A 22,429-nucleotide genomic window follows, 5' to 3' on the forward strand; every position below is an offset into this window, starting at 1 on the left:
CGGACGCTAATGAGATCACACTGACCATTCTCTGACGAAGTCAACCTGCTCTTGTGAAGACAATAACAATGCCAGGTTTGCTGGTCTCGTGTTCAAAGCTTAATAGTTGGATGTCATTATTATGATTCTTTAGAGTCTATGATGAAGCCTTACCGATCGATGGATGAAAAGCAAGGAGAAAGACAGAAATCATGGAATGAGTATGCATAATGAGATTGAATACTGTAAATTGAGCAGGTTTACTCGAGTTGTAATTCTCTATTTTATTGGTCGAAATTCCGGCCCGCCTACCCGTAAGCAGGTAAAGGTGATCGATCGCCCCACACTGGGAGCTCGGTAGGCTTGATCAACCATGGGTGCGTCCCCACTACTACGTCTAGAATACGTGAGCTAAAAAGCAAATCGATTGATTCCGATCGATCGTTCAGATAGCCCCCAGTAGTCGTCATTTAGGATAATAGCTAACCAAGATCGCAACGCCAACTTAAAAGTAAGAATGTCTAATATCTGCACGATTATCCCAACATTACTTGGTTTTTCGGTCATCCTGAAGCTTAATTGCAATGCCAATTTAGAGGTCACGTATTCAGACCAATCTACAATCTTTCGACGTTGTTTACTATGGAACATCACGAACTGATTTTCGTAATATTGGTATCATTCCATTGCGCGATATAGAAGCTGATATGTATATTACCTCCTAACTACCTTTATAGAATAACAATATTGAAATTCTCTATGACCAAGGAAACATAGTCAAAGCATGAATTTATTGGAATTAGATATTTTTGGTTCCATTTATAAACGAGTGACTCGTAGAGACTAATAGAAAAAGAAAAATTGCAAATCAGTCGGCAGCCGGCAGATCATCCTCGTCTGGTCCTTCGTTATATTTATTCGAAGTCTGAGGCTTCGCATGGCGGAGGCGATCTCCCCTCAAAATGTTGGACTTGTCAAGTGCCTCGTTTTCATCCTCCTCTACTCTCCATTAATGGCTTGACTCCTTGCATGGTGATCAAAAGTGATGTTCAAACATACCGAGCTGTTGATCTGAGTTGGAGTATGGAGGTTGCATGGGGTCTTCAATTTGCGCATTGTCTCCTTGGACAGGAACTTGATCTCTCAAGCTTGGATTGGTCTCGTTCGCATAGGAGTTGTCTGTGAAATCTCCGGTTACAGGCGAGGAATCGTTGTTCTCCTCGTATTGATCCTCTGCAATTCTTTCGGCGCGGTTCGACATTTTGAGTTGTGATGTAGTGTTACCAGAAATTTAAAGTGCATATATAAGTCGGATGATTTGGGAGACGTCTGAAGATTATATATACCGCTTTATGGAATTATAGACCTGGTTTTGACACCAGAAATTACGTAGTCGAAGCTCTTTTGCGGTAATTATTGTAGCTGTATTGCCTTCCTGACGCATGAGATACGTAATATGAAGCTGGTGGCAACCACATATCGAGATAGATCTGTCTGGAATAGACTTTGCCAAGCGAAATGGTAAAACAAGCTAATAGCGAGTGCAAGGCAAGCATTACCTTAGGCATTAACAAAATATAATCCTGTTTGAAGCTATCCAAAAACCTGTCTTGGACATCGAGGCCTTTTCCGGCTTGGATCCTCGTAGCGAAAACGAAAACAAGAGGATGAAATGGAATGCTACCCTGCATTGATGATACCGTACTCAATTTACCCAAAATACAGGACATCGATCAGCGATTTGCGTTTGAAAATCGGCCAGTCGACATTGGTCCCGCTCATTACATAGCCATCGAAGTCTACGTAGCAATCAATCTAGCTGCGCTGCACATTAGCATAGCTCAGCTAGGATTACGGTCACACTGGGCCAGCTGCCTTATGCAGCGAGCGAAATACTATTAGTTGCCCCCCATATTTCGATGCCTCCTTCAATGCAGCCCCAACCACCATATTCAACGCGATAGACGGCATGGCCCGTTCTAACCACTCAGACGGTCCATACTCTTGAAAATGGCCGAATAGTGTCCATGGTTGAATCGGCCATAGCTGACGATTTGGCGGCAAGCAAACAGTACGCCGCGAGATTAAATAAGCACCTAGAGCCTGATGGTTTACATTTCTGAAGTTATGTGCATTAGTCAGCTTGGTAAAGGGTGCTTAAACAGTCGATACGACAGGGCCCGTCATGATCTGGTACTTCTTTTCATTTATATTATTCGGCTTCGGGCATCCACGTCTCCACTCATGGTTGTTCGATACGAGGAGTCCTCGCGAGACTTCACCCACAGGATCCAAATCGGGTATTCAAGCCAGGAGCCTCTGCTATCTATCTTTTGAAACAGCTACAACAACCCAAGTGACACCTTTTTGACGTGGATCTAGTCATGGTTACGGACAAATTGCTCTCCTTTCTCTACCTTTTTTTCCACCTAATACCTTTATCTACCAAGTAACGAAATTAGACTTGCTTTCTGGGACTGCTCATAGCAGCTATATTCAATATCAAAGGAGAATTGTCCGTGTAAGACTCTGAAATTGAGTTCAGATCCCGCATGGTATATAGCTTTTAAGCTGACCTCCCTCGCACTTTGAGATATCTGCGCGGTTCGCTTTTAGGTGAATGGGGCATTGCCTGCGATCGGCACGAGAAGTTGGATGATGTGCTCGTTGAAGGGTGCTTCCAACAATTTCAGATAAGAGGTCCTCGAAGGAAAGCCCATTTATCTTCGCCGATGCTGGCAATGGTGAATGGCCTGGAAGAAGGCCAGCAATGGGATTCACCTGAAGGAACCCATGAGCCATTTTGTATTTCGATATGATGAGGGTTATTGTAGTACTCACCTCCAACACGTTCGGGATGGACCCTTGTTCATCTGAACTGAAGCGGATGTCGACACGCCCACTATCCCGGCACTTGAATACTTTCCAAGTGTCTAAAGCAACCTGACAGGCAGCTTTGATTTGAGGTTCGTTCATGTCATGCGAGTCATTGTATACTAACATCTTACCTCCCTTACTGGACTTGCTGTGTACGCAAGCGAAGTCCAGCGACGGATTTGAGCGGTAAGCATTGTCGTTGCTATGATTGGGAAACGTTTGCCAGATATGTTCTCTGATGCCAATAACCCGGCTATGTGCTCCAGTTCCCAGTATGCTCACCGTGAATTCCCTGCCCGACAAGAATGATTCCACAAGAACATCTTGGTCTGGGAATTTGGAACCTATTTCCTGTACTGCTAGGTCCAGTTCCGCTGAATCATTCACTTTGTTGAAACTATCGATTCCTTTCGAGGATCCTTCGCTGACCGGCTTGATAAATAGTGGATAAGCCGGCAGTGCCGCGCAAGATTCAGAAATGTTCGCCTTCCCCTCCAGCATGGAAATCAAGGCAAAAGGTGCGTTAGGAATCTTGTAACGGTCTAGGATAGTCTGTTGTCATGTTTTAGTTAGCCTGCGCGGAGGGTGTTTTGGTTTTGTCAAGGCACCTTTGTGATAGCTTTGTTCTGGCATAATGTCATTGTCGCGGCATCACTGAATGTATAAGGAATTTGATACGCTTCCAAGATCGCCGGGACCTGTGCCTCTCTTGCAGATCCATAGACGCCTTGTGACATATTGAAAACCAGATCCCAGCTCTTGTGCTTCCCCGCCGCTAGTAGCTGGACCAGGGATTGTATGCCAGGTACCCGCGTGACATGGTAGCCCAGACTCTCCAGTGTAGTCAAGACAGCATCAATTTCACCTTCATGTGGGAGCGCCGCGCACTGCTCTTCCGAATAACCGAGCTGTAGATAGGTCGACTTTTCTTCGGCGACCAGAGCTATGTTGAGGCAAGGGATGTTCGCTTCACCCATCATGTGACCGAGAACTAACCAAGGTAAAGTATATTGCTGCTGGAACAACTCGCTGGAATATGATATTAACTGAGTACGGTCACTACTGGAATTATGATGGTAAATTGCGATCGAGTGGAATTTATTAAGCCCATAGCCTGCTATGTTGATGGCGTGCTTGGGTGGTATCCAGAGTAGCCTGGAAACGTCATGACTTGGAATTCTTGTTTTATCTCACATCCCATTATTACACTGTTTATGTCATACTGTGTCGACGTGACGTGAATACTGACTGATATGTGAAGTTTTTTGGGGGGGAAATTAACTCGGTGAAAATATTGGCATGTCATTTCCAGAATGTGATGGACAAGTCAGTACCTGTTCCCATCGACCCGGCCCTTCCGATCCAGTCGGGAGTCCGTATTTGGGATTCCCCTAGTGTAACCTTTCTCAATAATGCTCCTAAACAATAAATTCACGCAGAGCTTCGAGTGGTACTGCTATCAAAAAGCCCCAATTCCACCTTTCGTTATCGCTTTCTCTCTCTCGACGGGAACAACCTTGAGAAGTATTGATCCAAACCAGCCGTGTCCTCCATACTGCCTATCCATGCGACGTGCTGATCCGGCCGACACAGTACGAGACATCCTGAGCCGCCCTTATCAATGCCGTATCCATTGTAAGCTTGGTCCTGATCATCAGCAAACGTTTTCCAGTAATCCCAACCCATTACATCATCAAACGGGTGGAACAGTTCTGGAAGATCAAGCAGATTGACTGCGCCCCTAGGGCATGACTGTATGAGAAGCAATTCCACGTTAGGGCAGCTCCATTCCGGACTTTGTATGCGTTGTAGGTGGGTGAGGTGAGAGTGTTCGCTGAAGTAGTCCGCAAAATCGGTCAAAGCTTTCATCCTCGCGGGCTGGCGTAGATCACCCGGAAACACCAGAATTCTCCACCATCCGTCACTCGTCAGCTTCTGTGCCAGATGCAAAGGCACTCCATCGCACATTTGAACGACGAGGAAAGACGGTAAACGCATGCCAAGCTCGATGTTCCTAGCAACGTCTAAATCATCGCCTTTCTTTGTCTTGGCGATCAAGGTGCTATGACTATAGGTCACGTCGACTCCGGCCATAAATCCAGCATACTTCTCGCGGACTTCGTAAATTCCGCTTGAGGTATCGTTTTCCTCTTTCTCATATGCTTGCACCAGACGTTCATCCAGATCCATAAGCTTTTCGGCGACCGGACGCCGTTCACTGTCATATGTTTCTAGTATAGAAGGGTCTGCGCCATTTGCAATAACTGCACCCAATTTCCATATTAGATTATATGAATCTTGAATGGATACATTCATGCCCTGCCCTCCCTTTGGGGAGTGGGTATGGGCGGCATCGCCAGTGAGAAAAACACTTGAAAGTTTATAAGTGAATGTCCTGCATATTATAAGGGCCTACTGCTTACCGCGCATGTGGTCTGTATTGCCTTACAAGGCCTCGACCTATCTATAATTCCATTATTAGCATGAAGTTCTTAAGTTTAGACGGGTAGCCTTACTGAATAGATTGACCACCAGTCACACCGGTTATACGTCAGTCTATACGGCTTCATTAAGCTCTCGGCTATTTCTACCATAGCTGTGGGAGAACTGCTGGGGTGTTGTATGACTTTTTCTCTCAGCTCCCCTTCAAGCTGAATATAAAATCGAACTATTCTGTTCTCTCTGGGTACGGTCATGATACTTCCATGAGGTTGAGAGTCTATTGAGCAGGATTGACGGATATCAGCTGGAATGAGTGGTCAGTTGAAGCCTCCATGCGCAGGGGGAACAACACAAACGGAAATCAGTTATGGGCACTATGTCTAGTACACCCCAGGATGAATCTTCTGACACTGAATCAGTCTGGATATCTAGCTGGTCCCTGACCCAGCTGTGCGCGCCATCGCATGCAATGAGATAGCGCGCATGTATGGTTTCTTTCCATGCCAAATCACCAGATTAGCCCAACTTCAAAGTCACTTTTCTTCAGTCAAGAGTTCACGCGATAAATACATACCGTATGTTCCCGCACACCTGACTCCCACAACGACCGGAAACTGTTCTCCTTCGTCAACATCGGCAGGAGAGAGATGCAAATGTTCAGCCACACTGTGCCTCTCCACTTGAACGTCCTTGTCATCTAGATGGTCAAGAAAAACTTGCTCCACGGCCCCTTGGTTGAGCAGTATTTGCCCAAATCTCGACCTTTGTTCAGTGCTCTGTTCGTATGTCCTACGTCGCTCTATTTTGCCCGTTTCGTTATTGGTTGACTAAACGTCAGCGACGAACAAATAGTCCAAATTTAGGCCTAGTACTTACCCAATGAGACATGTCGACATTGTGGATTCCCTGCTTCAATATCGAATCGACGATGCCAAAGCTCTCTAGTATCTCTAGAGACCTACTTTGTAACCCATCGGCATGGCCAGTTTCCGTCCGACCTTTCTTTTGGTCAATAATCCGAGTTGACATTCTGTATTGCGCTGCCCAGCATGCAGCCGTGAGGCCTGCTGGCCCCGCTCCAATGATTAATAGATCAACATAAGAGGTAGAAGAGCCCATTGTAAATTTCGACGGTGTGCATTCACACTACTCCATAGTGAGTTACGAGTATCTCAGCGTCGGCCGCTCCAGGTCTGCCAGAGACCATTCCAGAATTTAGCAACGTCATAATGACCCAAACTTGTTGAATCCTGAATCTGTGGGGAAATATCCAGGTAATATATGCCTTGATTTTCGTGGGGAGAAACTCTGAAGTCTTTAACAATTTCTGACATCATAGTGAGCGACTATCCGATACCGAACACAGCCAGATTACAGTATGTGGCAGCAAAATGGACCCATATTCTGCAGAAATACATATATTAATCCCATCACTTTCTAGAACTCTTGACATTGTTCATAGCATCGCTCAATTTGGTATTCACTTCGCCAACAAACACAATGATGAAGAGTGTCATTTCATCTACTCGCGCTATGCGGCGCACGCAACTTCTGAATACATCCAGTAAGATCTATCGACCGTGATTTAGCCAAGTCGCATGTTTTGCTAATTAATACAGAATTGGCTTCCACATCGAGGCCATTCAGCATTTCCACCTCGCTCGAGCAATCTTCCGGCATGAAAAATCCAGTTTCCAGCTCACCGGAATCACAACACGTCAATGCTTCCCGAGGTCTGGAAGATCGGGCGGATGACACTGCCGATACGCGATCCGTGCAGTCTCCAGTAACTAAGCGCGATCCATTGGAGAAAGACAGCGAAGCACACGCGGGGGAGGAACAAACATCGACAGACGCACAGATCAAAAATGACCCTAAAAAGCCTGCGGAAGCAAAAAGAAAGAATGTTGAAAAGGCAGGTCAAAAACCCATGGGACCTGAGGATCATCAATAGGTCGCTCGATCTTTACTCTCCAGTTTGTCATGTGTGTAAAATGGGTCTTTGTTAGTTTGATCTTAAACAACAAAAATCAATACGATGCATATCTCTTTGTCATGACGATACTATCCAATATTGTGTCGATCGTAGTACGCCAAGTTGGCGATATAAATCTCTAGCACTTGTACGATTGAAGCCATTTTCACGTTCAAAAGAATGGACAAGGATCTCATCTGAAGAGAAGGAACGTGCATTCAATGAATTTCCAAGGTTTCCAAGGTTGTTGATACACAGAAATGTAAACGTCACAACGACCTGGATAATAAGATGGAACCGTCGGTAAGCTGACGAGATTATGGCAAGACAAATATAAGCGTCGTTTTCTCAGCCATACCTCAAAGCCTTATCATTACGACTTCAGACCCCCTTGCACTTCAAATTCTATCGATTGGACGCAAATTATACAGTAAATACTGTTCTAAGGAAAACACTGATTGAGAACCTGCAACCGCGTCCTGTCCCAGCAGGATCATAGCTTTTTATTCAGCGAATTGAATGACACTTCGCGATCTTGTCCTTTAGCTTATCTAAATAAAAGATTCCAAATGCCTCTTTTTGCACGTCAACAACAGATACATGCATCACCTAAACTGTACAGACACGGTCACCATAGTCGTATATATCATGCAGACAACCCCCATGATGAATATCAAAACATCTCCTCCTTTTGCCCACTGTGAACTCGCGATACCTTTCCAATGCAGATACGCCGGATAAACAAAGATCAACGGAACACATAAAACGGACCCAACCAAAGCCACGAACTGATCCAAGTTCTGGGCGCCCAGTGCTGCGATTAAACCACAGAGAAAAACAATACCTGTTCTGAACATGTTCTTCTTCCACTTTGTAAGGCGGCTTCGCCGACCAGAGGCGCGGTCAAATATATTCTCCTCCATGATCCGCAAAGCAGGGAAAAGCTGCACCGGGGTGCCCACAAGCACGGCTAGCGAGAAGGATAACCGGACAAAGTTGACCAACACATCAGACTGAGGGAAGTTGTCCATGAGATTGATCATTGTCTGAGTGCCAAATGCCCCGTATGATAAAATCCCGACGGAAGCAAAAAGAAAGGTTATAAGGGCCATGACACTGTAGAGGATGCGATCAAAATGATCGGGTTGTGCCATCGAAGATTGTATGGGAAGGATCAGGCCTATTCCCTCAAACATGAATATAGCCGACCCGATCGTCAGGGTATATGTATTGTTGTCGAAAAGGGTGACCGTGGGCTCGAAACCACGGCCGGAGATCGTCGAAATATCGTAGTAGTAAATGTATCCAATGGCGAAAAAGATGAAGACATCCGCAGCTAATGCCACTAGCCCGAGTCGAGAGATTTTGCGGATCAACGAAAGAGGCACAAGGATCACTAACTGCAGGGCGACGATTGCGTAAATGGACGGCGATATATGGTAGGCTGCCACGCCCTTCACAAATGAACGCATGTTCTCCGCAGTAAAAGCAATACCAGCGCACACGAATCCAAGCTGCGTAGTTACGACCGAAACGCGAATAATTGTGCGAAGATGGCGCCCGCCAATAGATTCTCCAATATCGCCGTACCCGCCGCCATACCGTCGCCGGCATTCCAGCAGCAAGTGGAAAGAAATGGACGCCATGATTGAAACCGTGAGAAGAGCGATGGGTGAAAAGAGTATGCCACCGTTGCGGAATGCCTTTGGGAGGAAAACGATGCCTGTTCCTATGAAGGCTTTGAGGAGTGTGAAGAAAGTTTTCAGGTCCGAGGCATCCCCTGGAGCTGGAGTGCTTTTACGCCCGGCAAGCAATGGTCTTCTTTCCGGGTCTACTTCACGCCCTGGCATTCCACCACTCTCGGCATCTGTCTCCTCTTCCGACTCGTTCAGGTCCTCACCAGCGAAGCTGCCGTATAATTCTAAATACTTCACGAAACTACTCGGCGCAAATCCGTTACCGAAAGCACGCTCATTCCGCCATATGAACTGCCGGCGGAAAGCTCCCGGTTCATTGCGGATAGGAACATCAACATCGATGTCGTTGTCTGTTTCCAGCCTTGGGGGGTGCGAAAATGTTGCTGCGCGCTGATCCAATCCGGCGCGCTTCGAGCGAGCTTCAATGCGATAGAGGTCACGATGAACATCACCTCCTAGCAGTTTGAGAGACGATTGTTGGTTGTCATCGTCATCTGCAGTTGACCCAGCCCCCGCATCAACGACGCCGTCAGGAGCCCCGGTAAATCGAGGGTCCAGATGCTTCGAGATGACTTCTGCTTCCTCCTCCTCGCGAGGGTTGTCTAGGCCTCGAGGATCAGCCATTGCGTGCGTGCTGGTATATTTTCACTCAATGTTTCTTTTTGACTCGTGGTGGGACGTCGCTAACGGGCATTCGTTTTGAAGTGAAGGTGGGAAACTCAGCCACCACAACCGGGATTTCAAAAATGACGTCATATACATCACTAGAGCCAGAAATGGCCAACAAACTTTAGCTAAGTCTATCAAGCTTGGAGATGCATGGACGTCCACCTTACCTCTTTCTAGTTACTGTTGGCCTTGCGGTTGACGATGTCCGTATTCTCCGTTCTAACAAATCTACTCGTCAACTTGAACTCATCGACAAAAGTTTTAGACCCAGTCGTAATAAGGGCATGGTTCTGCCGCTGTCATAATCACTTTTACAGTATAAGACCCGCTTTTCAGGTGATTACAGTCAACGTACATCTGAGCCTCTTATGAGCGGGCTAATATGCAAATGACGGGCACAAAAACCAGAGGCTGGTATTTCTCCCGAGACCACGCAAGATCCGTGCACATCCCACGACTGTCACAGGGCCAATTCATCGGATAGTGAGTTACTTCTGAATTGACAGACTGGATGTCGTCCTCTATTTTGTGGGGTCTGTCTATAATTTCTGACTTTATATAGCCGAAGAAAATCATAGGCGAACGACTCTCCGTCACTTGTCTAATATCCGCCGCGACTCCATATGACACGGAAAAAGGGTTTGTTAAACTTGCTTGATATGACAAGAATATTTTGGAAACCTCTATGATGGAGGCCTGCTCGTTTTCTTCATTTGGTGGCAACTCAAATTTTGCCTTTGCTAAAAGTGCCTTTAACTAACCATCAAACTCCATTCCTTCCCAGGTCCGCCAGCTCTAGACCTTAGAAAAGTACATAGCATCAAATCACTTTTTTCCACTCAAGTCCTCAAAATCCGTAAAACAAATCCCCCTCGCCTTCCCCGCATCATCAAACACAACACCCTCGTCCTTCAACCTTGTCCTCTTTTCATCCCGAAAAGACCCATCACTAACATGCTTGACAGCCATCCCCTCCCCCTTATACCCACCCAAGCTCCCCCCGGCCGCAAGAACACGATGACAGGGTACCTCTGGTGCAAACGGGTTCGTGCGCATGGCATTTCCTACCGCTCGCGCGCTAGAGTTGAGATATGTTGCCATGGCGGAGTAGGTGGTCCAGCGCCCGGCAGGGACGGAGAGTAGGACGCGGTAGACGCGGCGGCGGTAGGGAGTCAAGGTCGGGTGGAGGGATATGCGGCGGAGATACTTTTGGGTTTCAAGGTTGGTTTTGGATGTGGTTTTAGTTTTTAGTGGATTTGTTTGGTGGTCTTTGGACTGTGGGGTTGTTGTGCCTGGGGCCTCCGGGGTTATTATTGTAGTGCTCGTCATTGTGGCCTTAGCTTCGGCTGTGAGCTTCCAGTAGGGAATAACTTGGGTGGTGTTCGAAATCAAGTTTATATGCAGTAGCTTGGATTGCTTTGGTTGCTTTGGAACTGTTCCTGGTCATGTCAGTTGCTTATTTTAATGATTGGAATGGACGCGATATGACGCGTTGACGCGTCGGGATGTTTACCAAAATAATAGCCACGTGGACTTATGCCACGAAGTTTTTTTGTTAGTAGGAGAGATGAACTATATTGGAAAGTTGATCGAGAAATTGGGAACTATAACCTTTTTAAGGGTGTGAGGTTGAAGTAGAGCTGTAGCCTGAAAACGTTGTTCTCAAAGTGACCAATCAGGCCCGCTCCCCACAGTTCGAATTAAAAGGTTCTGAATTCTGAATTACCCCGATTTGTAATCCACTGTGATTTCTTCAAGCTTCCAAATTCTGGAGGCATTCGTGTCCTTTATTGTGACTCATGAGCTTCGTTATGCCCTATACCCCTGGTAGCATTGAAACCTTGGTATTTCCTTTACCGGAAAACGGACTTCATTGAGTATAGTTATAGACGAATGATCTGTAGCGCAAGTATTTGGATCGGCTACTTATTGAAACTAAGATGAGATTGGTATCTACATATCTACATCTACTGATGCTTGTACCTAGATGATGCATCAACCAAGTCATGCGTTATCAACATGCTCGGCAGAAGAAGCATTTCCCTCACCCTTTGGTGCGGCAAGCAACACCTTTCCTGTCTCCGGGTCTACACTGCCCTTGCGACTAACCGCTGAGACCATGCCCGGATTCTCGGCCTTCAAACGAGCAAAGGTCTTCTCCGCGTCCCAGGTCCATGGTGTCTTAGCCGCAAACAACAGGTCCATATCTTCCAGTGTACGTTGGTTACTCTCGGGGTACAGAGCCCAAACCATTGGGATGGTGATGACGTTACTCGCGGCAAAAACGTAAAGCGTCTTCTCGCCGATAGCACTGAACATTACAGGACACAGAAGAGTCTATGGGAGAATTTTGATTAGCACTTATTCACCGAAAGGCAACGTTTAGGTGTTGAACTCACCAGCCATCCGTTTCCAATACTCCAGCCAACGACTCCCCAGGCGTTTCCGCGAGCACGCACAGCTAAGGGGAAAATCTCAGCAGGGTAAAGCCAAGGCACTGTTAACCAGGTCGCTCCAAAAGTCGATGTGAAAATAAAGATCATCGAAGCTGCAGCTGCGCCATATGAGGATGCGCTGCCCGCATCACCGGCTGCCTTGGCGTTGATGGCGAGGCGGGAGAAACCACCGGCCAAGAACATCGCAATGCCTTGAACGACCGAGCCCCAGTACAGGGTCCATCGGCGACCGATACGGTCCAAAGTGAAGACACAGACAAGTGTAGCAAACTGAAAAGAAGAGAACATCAATATTCTGACGAAGCAATTCTACCTTGATTCTGGTTACAACATACCATGTAGAAGACATTGTTCAAACCACTAATCCACTGACTCTTTGTCGAGTCAAATCCTGCGATGCTGAAGATTGTTGGAGCATAGACAGTCACACCTGCGATACCAACCCATTCTTGCATGATCTGAAGCCAGATGACGAGTTGGACGCGGCGACCGATGTGTAAATCACCAGATTTATAACCGAAAAGCATCGAAAGGTACGAGTTGCCGTGAACCACTGTCTTCTCCATTTCTGCGATGGCCTGAATGTCGAGGAATTCGGCCTCGGCGCGAACGCGGTCCTCGGAGCTACTTCCACGAAGCCGCTGGAGAATGTACCGAGCTTCTTCCTCTCGACCGACTTTGACCAGCCAGCGAGGGGACTCAGGGAAGAACCAGACGGCACAGAAAAGCACCAAGAGGAATATGATTTGGAAACCGATGGGGAATCTCCAGCGGAAAGGAGACCGTCCTTCATCAATGAATGACAGGCCACTAAGAGCGAAGTTAGATGATGCGAGGCCACATAGACACGATATTGAACCTACAACTCCAACCAATAGGCGAGAACTACGCCGAAGATATTTAGAGTAAACTCAATCGCAATAAATTGTCCTCTCGAAGTATGCTCGGCCGTCTCCGTAGCCCAGACAGGGACGATAGCGTTTAAAATACCGGTGCCGATTCCGTTGACAAAACGCGCTATAGAGTCTTAGCTTCAGTTAATGTCGCTGCTGCTGACTGTATCTACTTACCACAAATCATCCAATCATGGTTTTGGGCCGAGCACTGCAGGCTCGCACCCACGATCGCCCAAACAGCACCAGCTGCAATAGACTTGATTCTGCCCATCCGATCTCCCAACCAGCCACCGAACAAACCACCAAATAGTGTTCCCAAGTAATACACGGCCACAATTCCACCTTGTAGCAAGGAATTAGTAACCACGACGGTCGCCTCGCCATCTTCCATTTTTGTGTACCCAAATTTCATCAGTTTGACATAGTCCTCAGCGTTGTTCACGCCCGACATCATTCCTTGGTCATATCCGAAGAAAAGAATCGACAAAGCGGCGATACAGTTGATTGCGATAAGAAGCTGTCGCTTCTCCAATTTGTGGACGACATTCCACGATGGGATTCTGTCAGACATTCTGAGCGGTTTGTTAACTCAACGGGTTCGAATCTGTACCACGCACAACCAGTGCGGCGTCGCGAAAGAGTATAAAAACGAATCTAGAAATATAATAGCAGCCGAATCCAGTTTATAAAACGCAAACCAACAGAAAGTCTAGCCCCGCGGGTAAATTCAAACACAACTTCCGTTGTCGCGCGACATCATAATGGGTCCTCGGGCCTTTTAAACACAAAGCCAAGTCCCATTCCGGTCTGAGCTGCGAATGGTAAGAAACTTCCCCACGGGGATCGGCCGAATTTGATCCCAGGAAAGCAAGGAGCGGCGTCAAATATGGTTACATCCCGGCGGCACACGGTAACAAACAGGAACAATGTCATGCGGTGGACTCCAAAATGTTTGATTCCCCACAGTCTGGAGAAAAAAACCGGGTCTGGACATTGGATCCGGCATGGGGAGGAGAACGTGCGGTATGGCGGGGCTGGTTGGCTATTAGCCGGCTAGAATTGAAATCGGCAATCCGAAGGCACGAATGGAACGGTCTTGACTCAGACAATGGTACTACGTATCGCTGCAAATCGCCGGGATGAAAGGGTCAAGGCTGGCAGTCTTCCGCCGAGCGGCCAATAGGAGTGGGGTTGGTCCCGCCAGGAGTTCAGGACGGAGAAAGAGCGACCCCATGCGGAGAACTCCAGACTTTCGTCCTGACTCGGCAAGCCGCTTAGATCGCCGAAATGGAAACTTGGCTGTAACTGTTATTTCATATTTGTTCGCGAGGCTATTACATGTTTGAAGCGTTCTGATTCACACTATTTCAACCTCGCTAATTTTGACCTCGTCGTTCTGGTTACATTCTTGGTGGTGAGATATGGTGACTATGTCGGAGTTCCCCCGAGCCCAAATCCTCACATACGTCAACTCCGGGTCCACCCACAAAGCCAGTGTCTTGGCAATCTTAAAGAAAGATTTACATCACATCAAGATTTGATTGGCAATAGTTCTCGCACACGTATCTTATAAGGTTCCAGGGAGCTGGGCGCGGGCCTCTAGCTCGTATGATAAGACCGTGCGTCTCCAAAGGGGCGTTCCTGGGGGTGCTCCGCCAGAGACTTTGAACACTCAAGAAATCCTTCATGATGTTTAATTTTCTCGAGATGTTTCATTTCTAACCACTGACCAGGACATATTCTCCCTTCGACCACGTACGTTCTTTCCTCTGATTCAATCTATAGAGGCCGGCTTTCTTCATCAAGCAAGGACTGCGAATAAGTCTGCAACGCGAAGACCTTTCACGGCTTCCTGCTGACTTCCGGCCTAACAGGTCCTTCAATTCTTGAGAATTCAGCTCAAATATAGCCAGAGGACTTACACTGGGACGGTTCCTCTTCATACGGGCTATAAATTCGTCTAGAACAGGTATTTATCTCCAAATTCGATTCGCTTCCCTACTTCCAAATATATTTTCAATTTTGCAGAACGTAGACTGACGAGAAGATACGCTTAGGTATATTCTTGTTCGGCACCTGGGCACTGGCTCAAAGCTCCATCAAGTCTTACAACCTTTTTTCCGTCGGTTTTCATTCCTTTATATTCTATGACACTTTCAGATAGTCGAGTTTAGTATTTATATCTGGAAAGCTCAACGCCATTTGGAAGTTAAATAAGACTATACATTCACATTCTACTGAGCTATTAAACCGCGCCTTCGCCCCCACCCTCTTCGCTACGGTATCGGAGTCTTCGCAGTAGGACACGGGTGACGGATTCAATGCCAGACTTGACATCAGTGAAGATTAAATTCCACTTTTCTATACAAGACAGACTGTCCTGGACCTATTATCGTGATTTAGGCCTTGTGCTAAGCCGCAAAAAGAAAATGGAGCGAGTGTCCGCTAGACTGTGCAACGACTCATCCAGTGAACGTTGAAAACCAGCGGGGCTTGCGGCCGTGTCGCGAAATCACAGGGCACGTTTGCCACGTTTATTATGTAATCACTCTAATCAGTGGAATATGCGGCCGCTATGTGTTTTAGATCCACACATTGCACAACTTTGACCCTTGAAGAACCATTCTTTGGGCCTGAATGAGGGAAGATGCGAACTGAAATTTAGACGTTAGCAATTAGTATTTAGGCTGTATGTTGATGCTGTGCTATCACTTGCGGAGATTACCGTTGTTTCGATTTTTATCGGTGTTTAGAGAGAAGGTCCGGTCACCGTTCATCTTTTGGGGAAAGTGGAGAGTCTTCTGCTTCTGATTTCACGAGTTTTCAATTAAATGGAGATGACTGCAAGCGGTGAGGTATATCGCATTGGCACCATTGGCCAGATTTGCGGCCGCTCAGGCGGGCCGGCTTTCTATAACAAGAACTACCATGCGGCCGCATGCAAAGGCCATGCAATCTGCCTACACCATCTGAGCATCGAGAATCTATAAAGACACGCTGTAAACCCCCCAAGCTTTTCAATTTGTAGACACCCATCTTCTAATCTCATCCTACTTGAACGATTTCATAAGTTCTATCATTGAATTTTCCACACACCTCACCATGTCGAAAGTTTGGCTTATCACTGGGTCCTCTCGTGGCCTTGGCCTTTCCATCGCCGAAGCTGCTCTCAACAGCGGAGACGCTGTCATCGCTACTGCTCGTAAGCCTGAGCAGCTTGCTGATCTTGTCGAGAAATATGGCAACGACCGCGTCCTTCCAGTCGCTCTCGACGTGACAAACAACGACCAAGTCCTCCAAGCTGTGAAGTCTGGACATGAGAAATTTGGCCGCATCGATGTCGTCGTCAACAACGCAGGGTATGCCAATACAGCATCCATCGAGGATATTGATATCGACGACTTCCGCGCCCAGGTTGACGCCAACCTCATGGGCGTCGTCTACGTCTCTAAAGCTGTGCTTCCTATCCTTCGCCAACAGAAATCAGGCCATATCATCCAGATTTCTTCCGTTGGTGGACGTATCGGTATTCCAGGCCTTTCCGCTTACCAGTGTGCTAAATGGGCTGTTGGTGGATTCTCCACGGTATTGGCTCAGGAGGTGGCCCCCTTTGGAATTAAGGTTACGGTTCTTGAGCCTGGTGGTGTCCGAACCGATTGGGCTGGCTCATCTATGCAGATTCCCCCTGTCCGCGAACCCTACCAGCAGACAGTTGGTATCTTTGCCAAGTTCCTTCGTCAGTTATCTGGAACAGAGATGTCTATGCCAAGCAAAGTCGCCGACATTGTGCTTAAAGTTTTGGATGAAAAAGAGCCTCCTCTTCGTCTTCTTGTTGGCCCTGATGCGGTGGAACATGCTGGGAAGGCTGCTGAGACACTCAGTGCCTCTGACAAGAAGTGGCAAGAGCTGAGCTTTTCGTCAGCTTAGATCAACACATATTGATCAACCTTTCAGGTGCCTGTCTAGCTACTAAATTTAGTGTATAAATCATTCTGTCTAGTTCAAAAATGGAAATTTTCCAATGTTGTAGATCTTGGGTGGCCACAGCTTTGGAAGCCCTAACGGCCCTTAGTTAATGATCTTAGGAGTACATTGCATGTTCTTTGGCCCCGCTTGCGTTCCAAGGTTGTATCTAGCGATCCATGTACGTATATATATCTTTTGCCTGGGCAATGCATCAATTCATTGGGTCCGGGTATGGATGGGTATAATTTCCATTTGCCACCCTTACAAATCAACCGAGCAATGTGAAGATGGTGAGTCACAGGGAAGGGTTTCGAGTTAACAGGACAATAGCTACAGAGTAGTTGTAGGACCATATCAGCCTTGGAGCCTTGAGGTGGCCAGACCGCCGAAGGTAGCCGGGGAGGCGGAGCCGGCAAACCTGAGCCAAACCATTGAAAGTCCGCGGATATTAGATCACCTGGGGAATGGGAGTCAACCAACGCTAAAATCAGCGCTAGCCATCGACATCTTCCCGGGGTAAGATCTGGCCGGGTGGGTGGAGGGCGGAAAAGGTCTTCAAACTTCCCGTCATAGCTGGCTTATTTCGTGGTCATAAATGGAGGACATGATCGCGATGATTTCCGCATGAACTACAAGCGATATTTCCTGCTCCCTTTCTTGGACTTCAATACCTTCACCAAGTCTTATATGCTTTCCGCGAGACAGTCAACAATATTTAAATCGGCATCGTCATCCGGCAAAGTGGCCACCACCTTACCGAGTCGACCCGACCTGCTTACATAACCCTGGCGGCCAATCTCAAAATACCGCAAAAGCTCAGTCCTCTCTTCCCGTAACTTCAAAAGCACCTCCCCTTTTGCGCAACCTTGCCATCCTCCCTCCAGGTCATTTTCCGTGGAGGCTTTATTTGTTATCTTGAATAATCCTTTCTTTAATTCCGACAATCGCAATGTTCCGCGCTGTTCTGCCCCGTGCTGCGCCGCGGGCAAGCCTCCGCGCTTGCGGCCCTAAGGCTGTCCCTTCTACCTTCATCGCCACTCCTATGCTCTTTGTTGGCGGCTCAAAACGTGGCTACGCCGCTGAGTCTGGTATGTTTTTACCTAATTCTACACGATAAACACATCGGAGGCCTTTCCTCCGCTTCCCGGATGCGATTGCTGATTTCCCGGCTCTCCGGACAACAGGGGACCACGATCTCGTTATCATCGGTGGTGGTGTTGCCGGTTACGTTGCTGCCATTAAGGCTGGCCAGGAGGGTTTGAAGGTATGAATACGAGCTTATTCTCACGCCAGCTTCTCCATCCTGTGGAGGAGCGTGGCCGATCGCCGATCAATTTACCCCGATCTATGTACTAACTGAACACTTTGACAGACTGTTTGTATCGAGAAGCGCGGAAAGCTCGGTGGTACTTGCCTGAACGTTGGCTGTATCCCCTCCAAGTCCCTCCTCAACAACTCCCACCTTTACCACCAGATCCTCCACGACACCAAGAAGCGCGGTATCGAGGTTGGCGATGTCAAGCTCAACCTCACTCAGATGCTCAAGGCCAAGGAAACCTCCGTTGAGGGCCTGACCAAGGGTGTTGAGTTCTTGCTGAAGAAGAACGGCGTCGACTACGTCAAGGGAGCCGGCTCCTTCGTTGATGCCAACACCATCAAGGTCGATTTGCTCGATGGTGGTGAGCAGACCATCCGCGGCAAGAACATCCTTATTGCCACCGGTTCCGAGGCCTCTCCCTTCCCCGGCCTGAACATTGATGAGAAGCGCATCATTACCAGCACTGGTGCTCTTGAGCTCCAGGAGGTTCCCAAGAAGATGGTTGTCATCGGTGGTGGTATCATTGGTCTCGAGATGGTATGACACCTTTCATGTCCCAATCTGCTGGGCTCTACAGCAAGCACAATTCTAAACTAACGTTATGATACATAGGCTTCCGTCTGGTCCCGTCTCGGTGCTGAGGTTACCGTTGTTGAGTTCCTTGGCCAGATCGGTGGCCCCGGTATGGACGCTGAGATCGCCAAGCAGGCCCAGAAGATCCTCGGCAAGCAGGGCATCAAGTTCAAGACCAACACCAAGGTTACCAAGGGTGATGACAGCGGTGCTACCGTCAGCCTGAGCCTTGAGGCTTCCAAGGGTGGCAAGGAGGAGACCCTCGATGCGGATGTTGTCCTCGTCGCCATTGGTCGTCGCCCCTACACCGAGGGTCTTAACATCGAGAACGTTGGTATCGACAAGGATGACCGTGGCCGTCTCGTCATCGACCAGGAGTTCCGCACCAAGGTTCCTCACATCCGTGTCGTTGGTGACGTGACTTTCGGCCCCATGCTGGCCCACAAGGCCGAGGAGGAGGCCGTCGCTGTCGTCGAGTACATCAAGAAGGGCCACGGCCACGTTAACTACGCCGCCATCCCCTCCGTTATGTACACCCACCCCGAGGTCGCCTGGGTCGGCCAGAACGAGGGTGAGGTCAAGGCCTCCGGTGTCAAGTACAACGTCGGCACTTTCCCCTTCAGCGCCAACTCCCGTGCCAAGACCAACCTCGACACCGAGGGTGTTGTCAAGTTCATCGCTGATGCCGAGACTGACCGCATTCTGGGTGTCCACATCATTGGACCCGGTGCCGGCGAGATGATCGCCGAGGCCACCCTTGCTATCGAGTACGGTGCTTCCAGCGAGGACATCGCCCGCACATGTCACGCTCACCCCACTCTCTCTGAGGCCTTCAAGGAGGCTGCTATGGCCACCTACTCCAAGCCTATCCACTTCTAGACGCGATGCGGTACCTTGATATCCTCTGAACCCATGTACTACTTTTTTCGTCCCTTAGTCTAGCTCGGCTAGCAAACTACATGTAGCATTTCATGTAATCATTTCTTATGTTTCTTGTTTTTTCTTCTAAACAAAATATAGAATTCTTCCAGCGGAACCCTTTGTTTACCTAATGCAAATTGAAGCTTTTAAGACTTCAGCTTCACCTGCGGCCCGAAAAGGACGGTGGGGCAACTCGGTGTCCATAAGGACTTTTTAGAAATGGAATCCGGTGTAAACCAATAAGCCAATCAAAGAAGAAAGTGGGCCTTCCAAGTTCAAACTCCAGACCTCTAAAATCTAAATGGCTTCAGTATCATTTTAAAAGTGCTCAATATATGATGCTGTTGCTTCTATTTCTCTACTTGCAGGACTGTTCCAATATGATCGAATCCAATATGATCGATTGATTGAAGAAGTTTATGGGCTTACACGTTCATCAACTTCAACATTTCTGAGACTATCGGGATCAAGTCCCAAATCAACGGGTATTCAACCCAGCCTCAGCCAAGAACTTCTCATATCTTCCCTTACATTGTCGGCGCCACGATTTCCCCCATATTATCATCGGAATCCCCATCAAAACAGCAAGGACAACCAAAATACCGAAAAACGTGAATGCCCATCCGTAGTTAGTGGCGTCTATGAAGGGCTGGACAGAATATGAAATGGCGAAATTTATCAAGGAAGAGCAAACTGCTAGTACGACGACGAGTTCGCCGGAGATCTGTGGAAGCGATTAGTTGAGCGGAGCTGAGGAATTAGACGCGCACGCATGCACAGGAACGACCTACTCCATCAAAACACTCCATTGCATATGCTGTTGCCATACTTGTCAACGAAACTTGTTGAGCAATCAAGCAGCATAGCGCCACCGCAATAGCCATCCAGTGATCACCATTTGTCGCAGCCCAGCCGTACGTAAAGTAGCCGATGGCGCCAAAGATGAAAGGGAATATATATGTCCAGAGACGCATTTCTGGCTCTTTGTATCCGTTGTTTCGTCTTGCGAGGATCAAGACGACCCAATCTGATAGCCAACCGACCCCCATGCTAGTCATAGTCAGTTAGAAATAATCATGCGAAAGTAGTATCGGGGCTGAGGTCGTACCCGAGTATATTTCCAACAAGGGCGGCTAGGAAGATCAAGCCGGCAGATCCGGCACTCCAATTATATGGGGCTTCCGTCATTATCTCTGAGATAGTGTTGAATGTCACAATGCCCGCAGTACACCCAAAGGCAAACTGAATCCCGGCGAGTACAATATTGGGAAAGGCGAAGAGGTAGAATGGGCGACGGAAGTATTGGAACCAGGTTGTGTGGTCGTCTGCGAAATAATGTACTAAGGAAATCTTCTGCAAGTAAGTTCTGGTGGTAATATCTTCTCCTAGGCTGTTACTGTCGACTTCTGAGATTGGGGACTCAAGCCCAGTTTTTTTCTCAGGCTCAACATCATCCCCTCTACTTTCCATTGGAACTGATCGCTCGTGACGTGGGATGTTGAATCGATACCTTGGAAACATGGTATCGTCAAATGTGAAAATAAAAAGGATAATCAAAACACCCTTTTGAAGTTAGTTTATGATCTTATGAGGTCGAGGCAATCTTACGCATGCAATGGCCACGATAGGAGCGCACCAACGCCAGCCAACTCCATCCGAGATGTATCCACCCAATATAAGTCCCAAGATAGACCCGAGCTGTTGAAAGAATATGTAAATTGCAACCATGCGACCTCTTTCATGCGTGAAAAATACGTCAAAGATCTAAGAAGGATAAGTATGGTTGCCAGATGGCCCGCATTGATAGTACTCACCGTAAGTTGAATCAGTGCCTGGTAGGCCGCAGTACCTACACCCTGCAGTGCCGACACAATAAAATATTGAGCGACCCCGTGGTACAAGCCTCCCCATATACTGCCCCCACAAAGGATCAACAAACTCAAAATAAACACGATCTTGCGACCGAATTTCATCGCTGACGGGATCCATATGATATTGAAGAATCCCAGAAGCAGATAATTGAGTGCAGATCCTCCGTTCATGTTATTGATACTGACTCCAGTGTCATCGGAAATCAGAGTCCAGCTTGCACCGGTGTTGTTTTCGCCAAATGAGAACACGCAAGCATAGGCTGATATCAAGAAGAGAGACCATAGTTTCTTTGCCCGCGACCAGTTCTGTATTCTGCGATTAGGAACTGCTCTCTGAGGTTATACATGGGCAGCTTACTAGTGGGTCTGCTGGGGAATTTGATGGTTGAGGTATTAGAACAATATCTTGTTGGCCTGCATGAGCTGCGTTTTGTAGTGCATGTGATGCTGCAGGGCTCGTTAGTCAGAGTCTTATATCCATATGAATGCTTTAGATTTGTATCATACCATCCACCAGATAAACCGTGCCAGGAACATCAGTGAAGAGGTCATTCTCAGAGCTAGCCATTTTGACAGTTGTCGTGATTCATTTCATGAAAAAGCTGGCAAGATGCTCGGTTATATAGAAGCCATTATACTCCCGGTCCCTCGTTGTGGCATTAGTGACAAAATTGACGATTGGTTTGATTGGGCGGCACAAGCCGACTGGCTTGCGATCAACATTTTGATCGCGGAATAGATAACGTGTGTCGTGAGGGGTAACGATTCATGGAAGCTCCAAGCGACAGT

General features: G+C 47.7%; 9 protein-coding genes across 9 annotated transcripts; 3 read left to right on the top strand and 6 right to left on the bottom strand.

Annotated features, from left to right (window-relative positions):
- Nucleotides 1-847: 847 nt before the first annotated feature.
- On the bottom strand, nt 848-1,240 carry N7503_007117 (uncharacterized protein; the record flags this gene model as incomplete). The annotated part of the gene is made up of 2 exons (XM_057066664.1): nt 848-978; nt 1,039-1,240. 2 exons carry the CDS (start codon nt 1,238-1,240, stop codon nt 848-850), a joined length of 333 nt encoding a protein of 110 aa, XP_056920345.1.
- A 1,280-nt stretch (nt 1,241-2,520) lies between these two features.
- On the bottom strand, nt 2,521-3,833 carry N7503_007118 (D-alanine--D-alanine ligase family protein; the record flags this gene model as incomplete). Its single annotated transcript, XM_057066665.1, has 3 exons — nt 2,521-2,760; nt 2,821-3,408; nt 3,465-3,833. 3 exons carry the CDS (start codon nt 3,831-3,833, stop codon nt 2,521-2,523), a joined length of 1,197 nt encoding a protein of 398 aa, XP_056920346.1.
- A 508-nt stretch (nt 3,834-4,341) lies between these two features.
- Nucleotides 4,342-6,417, bottom strand: N7503_007119 (uncharacterized protein; the record flags this gene model as incomplete). The annotated part of the gene is made up of 5 exons (XM_057066666.1): nt 4,342-5,227; nt 5,398-5,602; nt 5,655-5,792; nt 5,873-6,125; nt 6,175-6,417. The coding sequence occupies 5 exons, from the start codon at nt 6,415-6,417 to the stop codon at nt 4,342-4,344; spliced, it is 1,725 nt and encodes a 574-aa protein (XP_056920347.1).
- Nucleotides 6,418-6,798: 381 nt separating this feature from the next.
- Nucleotides 6,799-7,252, top strand: N7503_007120 (uncharacterized protein; the record flags this gene model as incomplete). Its single annotated transcript, XM_057066667.1, has 2 exons — nt 6,799-6,862; nt 6,918-7,252. 2 exons carry the CDS (start codon nt 6,799-6,801, stop codon nt 7,250-7,252), a joined length of 399 nt encoding a protein of 132 aa, XP_056920348.1.
- Nucleotides 7,253-7,878: 626 nt separating this feature from the next.
- Nucleotides 7,879-9,594, bottom strand: N7503_007121 (putative amino acid transporter; the record flags this gene model as incomplete). The annotated part of the gene is made up of 1 exon (XM_057066668.1): nt 7,879-9,594. One exon carries the CDS (start codon nt 9,592-9,594, stop codon nt 7,879-7,881), a length of 1,716 nt encoding a protein of 571 aa, XP_056920349.1.
- Nucleotides 9,595-10,464: 870 nt separating this feature from the next.
- Nucleotides 10,465-13,562, bottom strand: N7503_007122 (uncharacterized protein; the record flags this gene model as incomplete). The annotated part of the gene is made up of 6 exons (XM_057066669.1): nt 10,465-11,072; nt 11,688-11,976; nt 12,039-12,365; nt 12,431-12,905; nt 12,959-13,112; nt 13,166-13,562. The coding sequence occupies 6 exons, from the start codon at nt 13,560-13,562 to the stop codon at nt 10,465-10,467; spliced, it is 2,250 nt and encodes a 749-aa protein (XP_056920350.1).
- Nucleotides 13,563-16,093: 2,531 nt separating this feature from the next.
- Nucleotides 16,094-16,918, top strand: N7503_007123 (Bcboa17; the record flags this gene model as incomplete). Its single annotated transcript, XM_057066670.1, has 1 exon — nt 16,094-16,918. The coding sequence occupies one exon, from the start codon at nt 16,094-16,096 to the stop codon at nt 16,916-16,918; it is 825 nt and encodes a 274-aa protein (XP_056920351.1).
- A 748-nt stretch (nt 16,919-17,666) lies between these two features.
- On the top strand, nt 17,667-19,883 carry N7503_007124 (dihydrolipoyl dehydrogenase). The gene is made up of 4 exons (XM_057066671.1): nt 17,667-18,045; nt 18,142-18,221; nt 18,330-18,812; nt 18,888-19,883. Exons 1-4 carry the CDS (start codon nt 17,907-17,909, stop codon nt 19,725-19,727), a joined length of 1,542 nt encoding a protein of 513 aa, XP_056920352.1. The 5' UTR covers nt 17,667-17,906; the 3' UTR covers nt 19,728-19,883.
- Nucleotides 19,884-20,247: 364 nt separating this feature from the next.
- Nucleotides 20,248-22,208, bottom strand: N7503_007125 (putative MFS transporter; the record flags this gene model as incomplete). The annotated part of the gene is made up of 7 exons (XM_057066672.1): nt 20,248-20,493; nt 20,561-20,819; nt 20,878-21,332; nt 21,378-21,533; nt 21,584-21,946; nt 21,999-22,087; nt 22,148-22,208. 7 exons carry the CDS (start codon nt 22,206-22,208, stop codon nt 20,248-20,250), a joined length of 1,629 nt encoding a protein of 542 aa, XP_056920353.1.
- Between the last annotated feature and the right edge of the window lie 221 nt (nt 22,209-22,429).

This window comes from Penicillium pulvis (assembly GCF_028828015.1).
Source record: "Penicillium pulvis strain IBT 33274 chromosome Unknown contig_5_segment0_segment0, whole genome shotgun sequence".
Lineage (NCBI taxonomy): Eukaryota > Fungi > Ascomycota > Eurotiomycetes > Eurotiales > Aspergillaceae > Penicillium > Penicillium pulvis.